A 14,176-nucleotide genomic window follows, 5' to 3' on the forward strand; every position below is an offset into this window, starting at 1 on the left:
CCATCTAATGCTCCACTCAAAGGGAAAAGATTTGTGTCCATATGGAGTGAACAGGGAAGAGTTATCTCCTACTCACAGCTCTGAATGCCCTCCTCCTCAATGTTAGTAGTCGCTTCTTAGTTTGGCCGGACAGGTTAGTTGACCTGTTACTGTAATGTGTCCTTACACAGATGAGTGCAGATTTTTGTGGGAACCATATCTGAGAATTTCCTGAGTTTTTCCTCTCTGGCCTTCCTGCATCTCATCTTATCCCACTCTTTCCAGTCTGTGCTGCTGTTAAAATCATTTTCCCATCTCACCACTCGATCACGTCACTCCCGTTGTCTTTGAATCAGACATGCTCTCACACAGGGCCGGCTCTGGCTTTTTTGCCGCTCCGCTCTCCCCCTGGCGGCCGGGGGGAGGGCGCCGGAGGGGAGGGCGGCCGGAGCCCTGGGAGGAGGGCTGCGAGCCCCGGCGGGGGCTCAGCTCTCCCCCCCACCCGGGCGGCCCGAGCGCCGGGGGGAGGGCGGCGAGCCCTGCTGTGGCCCCACTCTCCCCGACGGCCGGAGCGCCGCGCCGCCCCCCTCCAGGTGCCGCCCCAAGCACCAGCTTGGGTGCCTGGAGCCGGCCCTGCTCTCACAATCTAGCTTCTCGCCCTCATTCTCAGTGCTCTGCACAATTCTATGCTGGCCTGTATCTCAGCTCTCATTTCTCATCAATATTGTTACCCTCAGCAATGCAGCTTTGGTATGCCTCACCCACCTTGGCCTTTGCACCTTTTTCCATGCCACCTCTTTTGCTTAGAATATCATGCATCCTGTTGTTTTCCAAACAATCATTCTTCATTCCATTTCTTTGTTAAAAGAAAATTCTGCCACAAAGCTTACCAACACTAATCCATCAATGTAGTGTGTGTGTGTGTGTGTGTGTGTTAAAAGGAAGAAGAACTCTGCATCACTTTGAAATTTGACCATCCTGTGCTAATATATTCTGCTAATATATTGCACTATGATGGGATTTTCAAATGTGCCTAAGGAATTTAGGAGCACAAGTCTCATTAAATTTCCAGTGGGACCTGTATTTATATCTCTCTGAGTGCTTTGGAAAATCCCACCAGATGTGTATGAACTGTTATATACCCCTAATTTAGGATGCAAAATCCTTGCCTAGGTACTGTGCTGCTCTTTGTTTTGTACATCATCAACCACACTATCATATGGTTAAAATTTTCAACCTGGGATTGAAATGCAGATTTAGGGTCAAATTCTGCTATCAAATACACCCATGCAACTACATTCACTTACATTGGCATATATGGGAGAGATCTATACCGGGGATTCTGATAGTTATCTTTTCAAATGTCTTGACCCTGCAAACATTTACACATGTGAGAAACTTGACTTATGTGAGGACACTCACTGAAGTCAAGGAGACTCTTCACATGACTGAAGCTACTTCATGAGCAGGAACAAGTCCTAAAGTACTGACACTAATTTTCTAACACTCTCACCAACGCTTAATTTTCTTTGATTCTTACTGGGCGTCACAAAGCAGTTAGTCCCTGAGGATAGACTAGGCCCAGCTCCCTTGCACCAAGCAGGTGAGTTCAGTGTAGCCAGTTAAAGAGGGCTGAGCCAACTCAGTACCTATAAAGGGTTGGTAGTGGGCAGGAAGAGGAGGGATTGATTGACACAGGCTGTGCCTGGGGAGGGAGAGCCACACTGGAATACAGCTAACTCCTGGTAGGTCCCCTGGAACAAAGTGGGGGTTGGTGCTCAGGGAGACAGCCCTGAGGCTGCTCAGAACTGAGAACCTGCCAGAGGGCCCTGAGAGGGGTGGAGCAGAAACCTGAAAGCAAGGACTGAGTTAAAATTGTTTTTCTCTTTATTTGATGGCTTCTATTAAGAAAGTAAACCTCCTTGCAAGACAATGGGCATGGCACCATATATTTTGGAGGTGGGGAGAAGCCTGGCCCAGTGACACTGGTGATTAACACACAAGTGGAAAAAGTACTCATACTGTACTGTTTACATGAAAAACTATGTTTAATCATTGTGGCCCCTGGCACTTCCTGTTCTCTTTCCTGTTATTATTTTATTCCATTGGTTTGATTTAGTCATACATTTATTTTTGCCCAACTATTTTAAAAGTAGGGTCCAAAAGTCAGGGTATCATCTAGTGCTTATATGTAATTGAAAAATCAATGAAAACACATTTTAAAAGAATAAATTCAGCTTCACTTTTGCATTAAATTTCTTCAACCGTATTTCTCCAAGCACGCCAAAAGCTACTTGCCTTTGCTAAGAACAGAGGGCAAGATACAAAGTTCACTGAAGTCAATGGAAAGACTCCCATTGACTTAATGAAATTTGGATCATGCCTTAAGTCTATAGTGTGACGTTGCACTCCATATGCTTTATGAAAATATGTTTATGAATGTGAATATAATGTAACTGGAATATGCTTTATACAAATGGTCTCTTGTAAGGTATCATTACAAAGCTTATGATCTACCGAGTGTGTTCATCCTATTTGTATGCATGTATCATTCTTGTATCTGAAGCTAGAAACATGCAAAGTTTAGGCCATTAATGGTGGTTTATAATCTTGATGGCTCCCATTGACTATGACAATTGGTTGTAAATGGTTTATTTACCTGCATGCCTTCCTGGGTATGTGTGGGCCAGCCTTTGGGTAATGAAGAATGAGGTCTCACAGGGACATGTGACTATGTCAAGCTGATAATGAAATTCATCTTAAATTGGGTACTTTTCCATTTAGAAGGAGTGGTGGGGACCCAGAGAGACAGAAGATTCCCACTTTGTGCCAAAGCTATAAAAGGGGGTGGAGCAGGACAAAGGGAGAGCCAGTCATGAGAAAACCCCTAGTTAACACTTAAGATGTCTGCTGGAACTAACAGGACTGTACCAGATGAAAGGATTGGGCCCAGACTAGGAAGAAGTCTAATCTGTGAAAGAAGCTTATTGGAACATCTGAGGGTGAGATATTACCTGTAATCAGTTTCTTAATGTATTAGGCTTAGACTTGAATGTTTTTGCTTTATTTTGCTTGGTAACTTACTTTGTTCTTTCTGTTATCTGGAATCACTTAAATCCTACTTTTTATACTTAATAAAATCACTTTTGTTTATTAGTAAACCCAAACAGCTGTGCATCTCTCTCTATCAGTGTTATAGAGGGTGGGCAATTTATGAGTTTACGCTGCATATGCTTTATACAGAGTAAAACGGATTTATTTGGGGTTTGGATCCCATTGGGAGCTGGGTGTCTGGGTGCTGGAGTCAAGTAACCTGCAGAGTTGTTTTCACTTAAAACCTGCATCTTTGGGGGTGTGGCGCAGACCCTGTGTCTATGCTGCAGCAGGCTAGTGTGTCTGGCTCAACAAGGCAGGGTTCTGGAGTCCCAAGCTGGCAGGGAAAACAGGCTCAGAGGTAATTTCAGCACATCAGGTGACAGTCCCAAGGGGGTCTCTCTGACCGAACCCGTCACCTATAGCAAGTTTGAAGTTTTAAAATTAACCTAGTTATGAGTGCAAAGAGAAACCATCTGTCAAAATGTTGTAAATGTTACAATGGCCATACTAAGGAGCTTGGTTTTGGGTGTGAGGAGAGAGTGAAGGTAAGTAGAATATGGTTCAAAAATTTCCTTTTGTCCAAAAACAACCATGTATAATTTCAGTTTATAATTCCAGCAAGTGGCAGGGGCTTGAAATGTAGGACATCGTCTTCATTGGAGTTACTCCAAATTTACATCTAACTGAAATCAGTATCTGGCCATTATCATATAAAATTCAACCAAACCAGCCTAATAGCTATTTTATGTTTTGTGTTCAGACTATAAAGCTCAAGAAAGAAAACAAAATTCAAAATGTCTCACCTAGATTAACAGGGGTTACTCTGAATCCAAAATTGAAGATTTCGGTAAGATCCAGGTATTTAATGGCATTCAGTGGTAGATTATCAAGCTCTCGTACCCAGTATCTACAGGTGTCTACTATAATCTTCCATTTTCTTCCATTCTTAGTGCCAAAGTCATACACAAACCACATGCCTGAGGCAAAGATTTCGTTGAAAGGCACTCTCTCAGGCATGGTAGCATCTGCCAAAGCATTCAGACTATCTAGAACTTCAACAATCAGGAAGCTGCTAAAGCCAGGAATCACCACAGTCTTCTCAATATCAGAAGGTTTAAATACATTAAGACCTGAAGAAACAACCTTCGCCGAACTATTATAATCTAAATTAAGAAAACAGAATAATTACATTTTCTGTTCAATAATTTTTAGTATGCAAATCTAGGACCAGATTATGGCACCCTTACTAAAATTGAGCAGTACCTTATTCCTTCACTGGTGTGACCACATGTAAATTAACATATTATTCAGTGTGAATCATGGTGTCAGAATCTGGCTCATAATTACAATAAAGAATGCTCATAAGTAACAGTTTAGAAATAAAAACTCATATTGGATTTCAAACATTTGTGTTTGTTGTAACTGCGATACATTTTATTAAACATAGGCTCTGATCCTGTGAAATGCCGTGTGCCTCCTCTTACCATGACATAAGAGCTGCACCTCCAGCTCTACTCTAACATGGGATTTTGATACTGAGGAAACCCTCAGGTAGTTGCTTGAGCCAGATTTGCAGCTGCTTTGTGCACAGCAGCAGGAGGCAGCATCCAGCCCTAGGTTTACAGAAGGGCATTTTTGGGTGGGTGAATTTGCAGCTTTCAGTATTGATACAAATGACCATTTCTGGAATAAGTTTAAGGGTGGCAATACACACTCTTTCAGTGGCACCATTTCAATTGCTTATAATTTATTTGTATATAAAATTTCTTTAAATATGTCATAGTCATTTTTCCTCTGGGAAAACTAAGTCCATGGCATTTCTTAAAACAAACAAACAAGCAAACAAACAAACCATTTTGAGTGGAGTTCAAGCTAGATTCCACTGAAAGATTATATATCTATATAAAAAAACCGGACACTTTTTTCATGCTTGTATAACTCCAGGACAGCTCATTGAACTGATTGTAAATTTCCCGTTTCAGCCTTAGGCTGAGAAAAAACATGTGGAGTTACAGACTCAAAGGAAGTGTTTAGAGGGAGTGAAAATTGGGTTTTAGAATACAATGGCTTTTCAAAATATGTTAACGGTGGTTGTAATATTGCTCATTTGGCTACTCTGAAAGAAAAATGAGGAAGTCTGCAAATAACTCAGAATTCTCAGCACGTTTGTGCTTCCAACACTCTCTCCCACCACTCTTTTTATATCACTTGTCTCCTTAGATCTTCAGGGTTTAGATATCTTCATATGTGTTTGTATATCATCTAGCACTATGGGGCCTTTGGACACTATGTAATATAAGCATTATATATGAATATTTCTTAGTAATAATTAGCAATGAAGCAAGAGAAAATTGTCTCAAATTTGTTAAAACAGTCCTGATTTAATTGTTTAATAATTATAATATAATTAATAATATATGGAGATATACCTATCTCAGAGAACTGGAAGGGACCCTGAAAGGTTACTGAGTCTGGCCCCCTGCCTTCACTAGCAGGGCCATGTACTGATTTTGCCCTGGATCCCTAAGTGGCCCCCTTAAGGACTGAACTCACAACCCTGGGCTTAGCAAGCCAATGCTCAAACCAGTGAGCTATCCTTCCCCCCAGTTGGTATATATACTTTTGTTCTTCTTGAGTGATGCACATGTGCATACCATGTCTGAGTCCCAACAGCTTTTACCATCACCAGTGCCTAAGCAAAGGCATAAGAAGCAGGGGAGATCGTTGGCACTGAAGTCTATTAGGCATGGGGATAAGAGTAGAGTGCAGTCTAAGTCTAAGTACTCCTCTGCTTCGGTACCGCAGAAGATGGAACCATTGATTCTGGCACCTAGGTGGGTGACGTCAAGTCCGAAGCCAGAAGGAACTCCTTCCACATCTGTGGCACCACACCACATACTGACACTATCTCAGTACCGGCCATGCTAGAGGCATTTGTGGTTGCCAGGGATCTCCTGACCCTGTCAGTGCCAATATCGCCAGCAGTACAAGAGCCAATACTATTGGTGCTGGTGGACACAGGAGAACCAGCAGGATCATTACAGAGCTCGGTACCATGCCAGCCTCATGTACCCCTGACAGCTCTTACTTTGGTACCGTGAATGATAAAACCCTTGATGTTCACTTCTCTATGGACCTCTCCTCTGCACCAATTGCTGGCACCATCTGGAATGGCACCTCTATGGTCAGCAAAAGGAGAGTCATCTTTTTCCAAATCGGAGGCTAGGTCTTACATTTCCCATTCTCAGAGCTGCTCCTGCTCCCCCTCCTCTAGATGTTTCCACCCTTCCTTGCTACATGGGTCCTGAATTCTCCAAGTTAAAGGATTTGGCCCTAAACAGTAAGCTCTTTGGGGCAGGGACTATCATTTATTTTGTATTTATACAGTGCCTGGCACAAAGTAGCTCAGTGAGGTTGTTGCCTTTAGGTGCTACCACAATATAAATGTTAAGTCATAATAAACCTATATAATTGTCCCCCAACTTTTCTATAGAAGACAGATATGTAATGAAGAAGTAAGTTGATCAGAGAAGGCAGATGGAATTTAAAAGTTGATAACTCGAAATAAAAGTGAAACTAGCAAGTTTTAAATTAATTTTTTAAATCATATTAACTAGAAATACCACTAAGTATTAGAGACCATTACCTGTATGGAGTTTTAGGGCAGAGAATAGAGTAATGCAATTTGAAATCATCACCTGTCTGATATTCAAATATTTAAGATTTTGGAAAAGAAAGATGATGTTATTTACCTGTACAGTAACTGGAGTTCTTCAAGGTGCGTTGTCTCTATGGGTGTTCTGCTTCAGATATGCATGCACCCAATATGCTTGTGATCGGAGATTTTTGCCAGCAATAACTGTTTGGTCCACACATGCATCCTAGTTATCTTTGTGCACCATTCCAAGGGTATAAAGGGCAGTGTGGCAGGACCAATCGCCACTCCATCACAGTACCCAGCATAAGCTAGGGACTCTGAAGCAGAGGTGAAGGAAGATGGGTAGTAGAACATCAACAGGGACAACACGTCTTGAAGACCACCAGTTACTGTACAGGTAAACTCTCTGAGCAATTGTCCCTGTGGGTTTTCCACTGTAAGTGCCTCCCAAGCAATAAACTAATTATGGAGCTGGGTGTTCAGCATCCTATCTAGTTCAGATGAAGTACTGCCCTGCCAAAAGAGGATTCCAATCCAGAAGTCTCTAGACTTCTAGCCTAATGCCTTGAGAAGGTGTGAATAGAGCCCCAAATAACCTCTTTACAAATATCTATAATAGAGATACTTTTCAACAAGGCTGCAGATGTAGACCGAAGTCTAGTGGAGTGAGCTCTAAGAATAGCCTGGGGGGAGGGGTCTAATGTCATGATTTTATAGCATGTTCTTATTCACCCTGATCTGAGTAGAAACAGGGGCACCTTTCTGCAAATGAAATAAAGAGCATCCAGGAGGTTCTTAAGGACTTTAGTCTTTGGAGATAAAAGGCTAATACTCTCTACTGAGTGAAATCTTGCTTCTTCAAGATTGGCATGAAATTTAAGGTAAACTATTGGTAATTGAATGTCCTAATTAAGGTAGAATTTGGATACTATTTCATCTTAGCTGACATAGTAGCTACTAAGAAAGATGTCTTCACTGCAAATGTAGGAAAGAACATCTTGCTAAAGGCTTAAACAGGGGCCTCAAGTGCTATAAGGACCAAATTTTGATCCCAAAGTGGATCCCAATAGGTAGAAAAAGTTTTAGTAACTACTTTATAAACCTATGTCATTGGGCGAGGGGAAAAAAAACACCAAGAAACCTTCTAATGGAGGGGAAAGCTGCTAATAGCGGCCAAATGCACTCTAATGGAACTCAGTGACAGCCCCCTATGTTTTAGGAATAAGTAATCTAAAACAGGAGATAGCTGTGACTCAAGAGGAAGCAGACCAAATGTAGAACCTCTTCCATTTTCCATATGTCCTTGTAGAAGGTTTTCTGCTGTGGGTGGAATTGTGCATCCCTATCCTGCCTGGACACCCAAGATACCCTTTCTGACTGATATTCTGGGGCAGGGACTCCTAGAAAAATAAGGTTGTGTGTTCTCATCTGTATGTTGTGAATCTGATAAAAGACGACAAATTCAAAAGTGGAGCATGCAGTAGAAGGTGGAGTAATTTGTGGTAAGGTCTAAGCTCTGGTCAGTACTAAAGATTCAGTTGGTTTTGATGACAGTCTTGTGACTCATATTGACAGGTGCATGTCTCCTGACAAAAGAAGGGATTCCAATTTCTCTGGTATTAGGAGGTCCTGGGGTAGAATAAATCTATCTGGTGCTGGTGTCAATTGAGGAGAAGGCACTTACTATATTAATCCTACACGGAAAGAAGTAGCTGGTACTGGTAGTGGAATCATTGATTTAGCCAATACTGAATAACTCTTCAGAACCGACCACTTTGCTGGTGCCCAGGACTTGCTTGCTTGTCAAAGTAAAGACAAAGCACTCGGAGAAGAATTTGAGATATCTAGCCATGGAGAAATAGAAAAGAAATTCAGTTTTACACTTTTGGAGAACTAACCCCACTGAAATGTGAATTCCTTTATCTGCAGGTTAAATATAGTGTACATTCAGACAGCTAGAATGGGGATTTTTTTTTGTAAAAGGTCATATAAAAGGTTATTTTCCAAAAAAAGGACCTCATTACTGTACAGAATCAATGATATCTGTAACTTACATTCAGAAACAAGCTGAAGCTTAACTCTGGTGGTGTTTGACACCTGCAAAATTCTTAAAGAATTATCTATAAAGAAGCTTTTATCTTCAGATTCAAAGGGAAACCTCTCCAGAACGTCTACGATGACAGAGGATAAATATTGTGGAGGATATTCATGATGGAAAACATTGACTATTGTAGCTGATCCGCTTGGCCTACATGGGCAGGAAGCATATATTTGTTATTACATTAGACAATTCGCTAATTAAAGAATTTACACATGCTTAAGTCCAACCCTATTCACAACAGTACTTAAAGAACATACGTAAATCCAATTGACTTCAATAGGATTTAAGCATAAGTTTAGACAGTCAAGCATATGTTTAAACACCATTCCTGAATGGATATGCTTTCATGAACTAAGGTGCTAGTCAGGTTCATTAGAGTAGAAATTACCCATGTCTGTCTCCAACACAAAGCCAGAACAGTTGGACTGTGTACAATGTTGGGTGCGAGTAGCAGAGATAGAATTCACTTCCTAACCTGCAGGCAGGCTATGGCACTTCAGTGCAACCCCTCTAAAGTTGATATTCCAGCCCATGGACCACAAAAGCAGACACTGCCACTCTGTTCCTTTTCTACTATGTTCCTGCCTCTGGAGGACTTAGCGGAGGGGCTCTCTTACGATGGTAGCTGTTTTCAATCACCATGTTGTTTTAACACACATGGTGCTAAAAATGCTGCCAGAGCCAGAGAAACATCTACACTAGAGTTCCCAGTGGTCCCAGCACCACTGCAGCTGAACTGGTCTTAGAAACGGTAGGAATTTTTTGTATCAAGTCCATAGTATAGACAAAGCTTGAAGTAAATTCTTGGTGCATCAGAAAGCTGCAGCTGAAAAAAATCAATCCAGATGCAAAGGGAAAGAAGAGTGAAAGAGGCTGTATTGATGATTTCTACTGTTATTTCTGAAGAAAGACAGGTGACTGCTGGCAAGGGTAGAGTGGGGAAGCTTGATTTGCTGCAGAGCTCAAAGCATATTTAAAACATAACTGCTGATTGACACCGTTGATTAGCTTCTTTACCTATGCAGCCCTTTGCCTGTCTGCTGATACAAGCAAAGAATTGTAGTGGTGGCAGTTTGTGTCAAGTGAGTGCCTGTTCACTAGTACTGCCACAATGTCCTTCACACAGCAATCAGAAGGTAAGATTTAACCCATTAGACAGAGAAACTGTCTCTAACGTTGCTCCATTGGACAATTAGAGGGCAATGTTTGCTGCTAGCCATCTGGCAAAGAAAGGCTTTCCGAAGGCCACTGAGCATCTATTGGACTTCAGTGCAAGCTTTGCTTGCAGTACACCAAGACTGGACCCATCCTTTGCAGAATGGAAAAAGTAAAAATTGACAGAAAAATCTATATCCAGCTAAAATCTGCCCTTGGTTATACCCTGGTAACACTATTGAAGCCAATAGATTTGCAAAGTATGATTGAGGGCAGCTCTTTGCCCAATGTTTCCACGTTCCTAAAATGGTATTTAAAACATTTTAATAAAATACAAACTATGAAAAAAAGTATTTAGCAATGCTCTTTTAAATGATTAAAACATGAAAATATTGAATGCTCTTTGATACTAATAATATAGCAAGAGTTCATCTATTTACCGATATTGTAACACCTTCCCTTTGTGCAGACCATAAAATCTTGACTTTTGAATACTTCTTGATTTTCCATTCAATGGGATATGTTCAAAAAATACCATTTGCTGTTCAGTGATGTATTGTGGCGACAATGGGCCATCAAAACCTATGTCGTCCTCCTAGAATGAAGGGAAAATGTTGGCGGTTATCCTTTTTCTTTTTATTCTTCTTTGCCTAAACAATGTAAAATATAAAATTGTGCTGATGCCTTGAAAACTGATTAAAGACAAATTAGTAAAATAAGGACATTTCAAATAATCTGTTTCTTCCCCCCACATAAAATGTTACAAATGTTTTCTAACACCTACAGGACTCTCTAAATATAGAGACCACCCTATTAAAAAGGGAACAGTAACCAAGCTTAAGAGAGTGGTATTTGAGGTACAGCAGTTATTTCCTCGGCTAAGTAAAGGGAAAACTGCAGCATCTGAGATGTGTAACTGTTGGCAAATGTTTTTAAATGGCAACAAAAGTATTTCTTTTGAGTTTACTGATTTTTTTTTAAATAGTAAGAAAAAAAAACCCCAGTAAGTATAAGGACTATATTATTGGACAACTACTTGTTACCCATTTGATTTAACAGGTATTACACCAAGTTCTTACTGCATCGTTATTAGCACCTATGGACCAGGGTCACATTTCCTGGAATATTTATAATTGAAATGTGACTATTTTTTTAGGTTAGCCACGTTATGCTTAGGCCCATAGACTGATCAGATTTTACCTATGTGACCAAACTCCACTTAACCTCCCACTTCTTATTCCTGCATCATGCGCTTCTCTCTATTACTGTGAAAGAAAGTTCATTTCCTCAATCCTTCTCTTCTTTTGGTATTATTCAGTACATTATTCTGTCTCATCATATGCTTGGGAATTGCTCTGCTCACTTAATTAAAATGTTACTATTTAAACTCAAATTCTGCAAAGCATTGAAAAATAATTTGCATAAAAGATACTATATAAAAAGAAATACCATTTACCAGCACCCGCTCTATGTGTGAGCAGCACTGGGTGATTCAGCTCTCTTCCATTTAAGGTGAAATCCACTCGTGTGTGAAGGGCACACTCAAAGCCTTCTGCTCTATTCAAGCATAGCATTGCACCATCTGCTAGTGGGGAAAGGCCTGTGCAAACCTGTGCTGAACCCAAATAGGAGGGTCAGACGATGATGTTTGAGGTGGAATGGAGAGATGGACTACTGGATCCACACTTAATTGTGTTCAGCATAAAAGTGAAGAAAGGTCTGTGACTTATTCCAGGTCCTGGACTAGAAATACCCAAACAGGGGCTGCACAGCAGCTTTGCAGCTTGTCCAAAGGCTGAGGGTGGATTCCATCCATTTCCTCGCATGAAACCCAATTTCCTTGAACTTTGTGCCTGGGGAGGCAGGAGGGGTTTTAAAAGTATTCTACAAGAGTTTGATAATTTTGTTATACAACTAACCTGTATTAGAGTGATAACATCAAGCAGGTGTATTTCCAGACTATCAGAGACTGATTCATTCAGAGAAATTATATTTAAAGACCCCAAGTGGTCATAGTACAAATTGAAAACATTGTGTGCTGATGTCGTAAGCTTGGCATATCTTTCTAAACCTACAGAGAAAGAACATAGGACAAGATGTTGAAAATAGGTCACCTGCACAAGCAAAACTTGGTAGCATAGTGAGTTTAGGTTTATTGCAATAGGGCTGAAGGCTGCTGTTGACTTCCGAGGGAGCTGTGATGGCTCAGGATGAGGCCTCTGTTTTTAAAAATCTCTGAAGAAACAAGCTTATGGTAAGTTAATAAATAAAAACGGTTTATAACAAAATCACAAACAAATGTAATTGAATGATTATCTCCTAAGGCACATACTATTTAAGGTCCTGATCCTGCACTGAGCACTGGGATAAGCCCTTGTGTCCATTATTGTCAAAGAGGCTCTGCCTGGGTCAAGGGATCCATGCATACATGCTCATTGCAGGCTCAAAGCCCCAAGGCTCAGTCCTGCAATCAGTTAAGTCAATGACAAAACTCCCACTGACTTCAGTCATAGTGTGGAGCATACCATTATTGATACTCAGCCCAAACGGATTATCTGCTTTGCAGTTTTAGATGTGTATGTTAATGTTAGTAACACAAAGTTTTTCCAACCGAATGGCAGTTTGTTCAGAACTTAACAGAAGATATGAATTGAATACATTATTTTTTGTAGAAGTTTAAAAGACTTCTTGTATCCCTTCAGCCAACGTACTGTAAAATAATGGTAACAAAGAACTAGATTTAATTGTTTTTCCCAGAGCATGGTTAGCAAAGCAGCTGCCGTGGGTCAGTTCCTAACCACTGCAGAACTAATTCTGAATTCCTCACCTGCCTTAGTAAAGAAGATGTTTCCCTTGTCCGTCACAAATGCAATTGAGTGACTATAAACACACATATTTGTTTTTATAATTATTTCATTCTCCAGAGTGATTAACAACATAAAAGTGTTGCCTCCATCATCAGAAAACCAGACCTATGGAAAAGAAACAATTGTGACTGTTGAACTGCTATCTGCATTCATAGCTTGCTCACAGAGTATTATAGAGACAGAATCTTTTTCCAATTAACATTTGCTGGAAATAATCAAAGTAAACACCCCAGCCTCACAGTTATAAAAATGCAATACATTTTATTGCACACATACATAAGTATTACAGAAATACCAGGCTGTCCCAAAATCTAAAACTTGATGTTTTTAGAAAATAACCCCTATCTGGCAATACGTTTCCCTGTAACTAAAATTTGTTCATAATTAACTATAATTCACTTCTTGAGTATTTCCTCTCTCCTCCACCCCCCAGAATTAGGCCTACCCTTACTTAAGATGAGCAGTACCTCACTCCACAAAGTCACACTTGATTTAAATGAGACCATTCACAGACTCTGTTCAGTGGTAGCAAGCACTGCAGAATGAGGCCCTGTGAGAAGTTATTTCTTCCCACAGTTAGAAAATGCATGACAGTTTCTCATTTTGATCTTGCTTCTGCTGAAGTCGATAGGAGTTTTACAAAATTTCATCAAGAAGGATAGAACTGGACCTTTCATTCCTAAAAATCACCATTAAAATTATACTTCACTTCCATATATATTCCCATAGATGCACACCTGGCTTCCATAAACATAGAGAAAGTGACTTCCTGGGTGAAAAAACATTCCAAAAGGCAAAAACGTAGGGTCTGGAAACCAGAATACTGGAAATTTTGTTTTCCTGTTCAATTTGTGGTCTGTTAACTTGTACACCGAGACCATTTCTTTATTCTAAAGAGAAAAAAATATTAACTATAGACAGGTAAGATTTTTGCACAGTCATTAAACCACTAGCATTCAGAATATCATAAGAGACAGAATGTACAGCACATTTAAGTGGTTATAAATTTATGTCTGGCAAGTGACAGTAATACACAGAACTTAGAGAGAGAAACCTGCACATTATTGTGTAACTGGGCACAAATTTTTGCTTTTCATTGACCGGTCAAATAGAAACATTCCCTAATTTCTAGTAATTGAAGGAAAAGACTTTTGTGGCATTTAGAAAAGATGGAAACTTAAGTTCTGAAGAGGGGAAAAGGGGTTGTGAATAAAGCAGAGGACTGGGAACCAGGAGAGCTGGGTTTTGTTTCCAGCTGTGCTACAAAACATCCTGGGAACTGCAATTAAATGTTTGATTTTCCTCGTCAAAATATAGTTG

At 40.3% G+C, this 14,176-nt stretch overlaps 1 protein-coding gene across 1 annotated transcript in view; it reads right to left on the reverse strand.

The window, feature by feature from the left end:
• The window catches only part of CATSPERB (cation channel sperm associated auxiliary subunit beta), a 97,515-nt gene that overhangs the window by 43,512 nt on the left and 39,827 nt on the right, over window positions 1-14,176 (reverse strand). The window contains exons 13-18 of the mRNA XM_029911455.1: window positions 13,594-13,746; window positions 12,817-12,961; window positions 11,909-12,060; window positions 10,430-10,584; window positions 8,788-8,981; window positions 3,879-4,238 (exon numbers count right to left, since the gene is read on the reverse strand). Coding sequence (XP_029767315.1) covers window positions 3,879-4,238; window positions 8,788-8,981; window positions 10,430-10,584; window positions 11,909-12,060; window positions 12,817-12,961; window positions 13,594-13,746 — 1,159 coding nt within the window. The remainder of the gene's footprint in view (window positions 1-3,878; window positions 4,239-8,787; window positions 8,982-10,429; window positions 10,585-11,908; window positions 12,061-12,816; window positions 12,962-13,593; window positions 13,747-14,176) is intronic.

The sequence above is a fragment of the Terrapene carolina genome, unplaced genomic scaffold (genome assembly GCF_002925995.2).
Source record: "Terrapene carolina triunguis isolate 2854851 unplaced genomic scaffold, T_m_triunguis-2.0 Scaffold96, whole genome shotgun sequence".
Lineage (NCBI taxonomy): Eukaryota > Metazoa > Chordata > Testudines > Emydidae > Terrapene > Terrapene triunguis.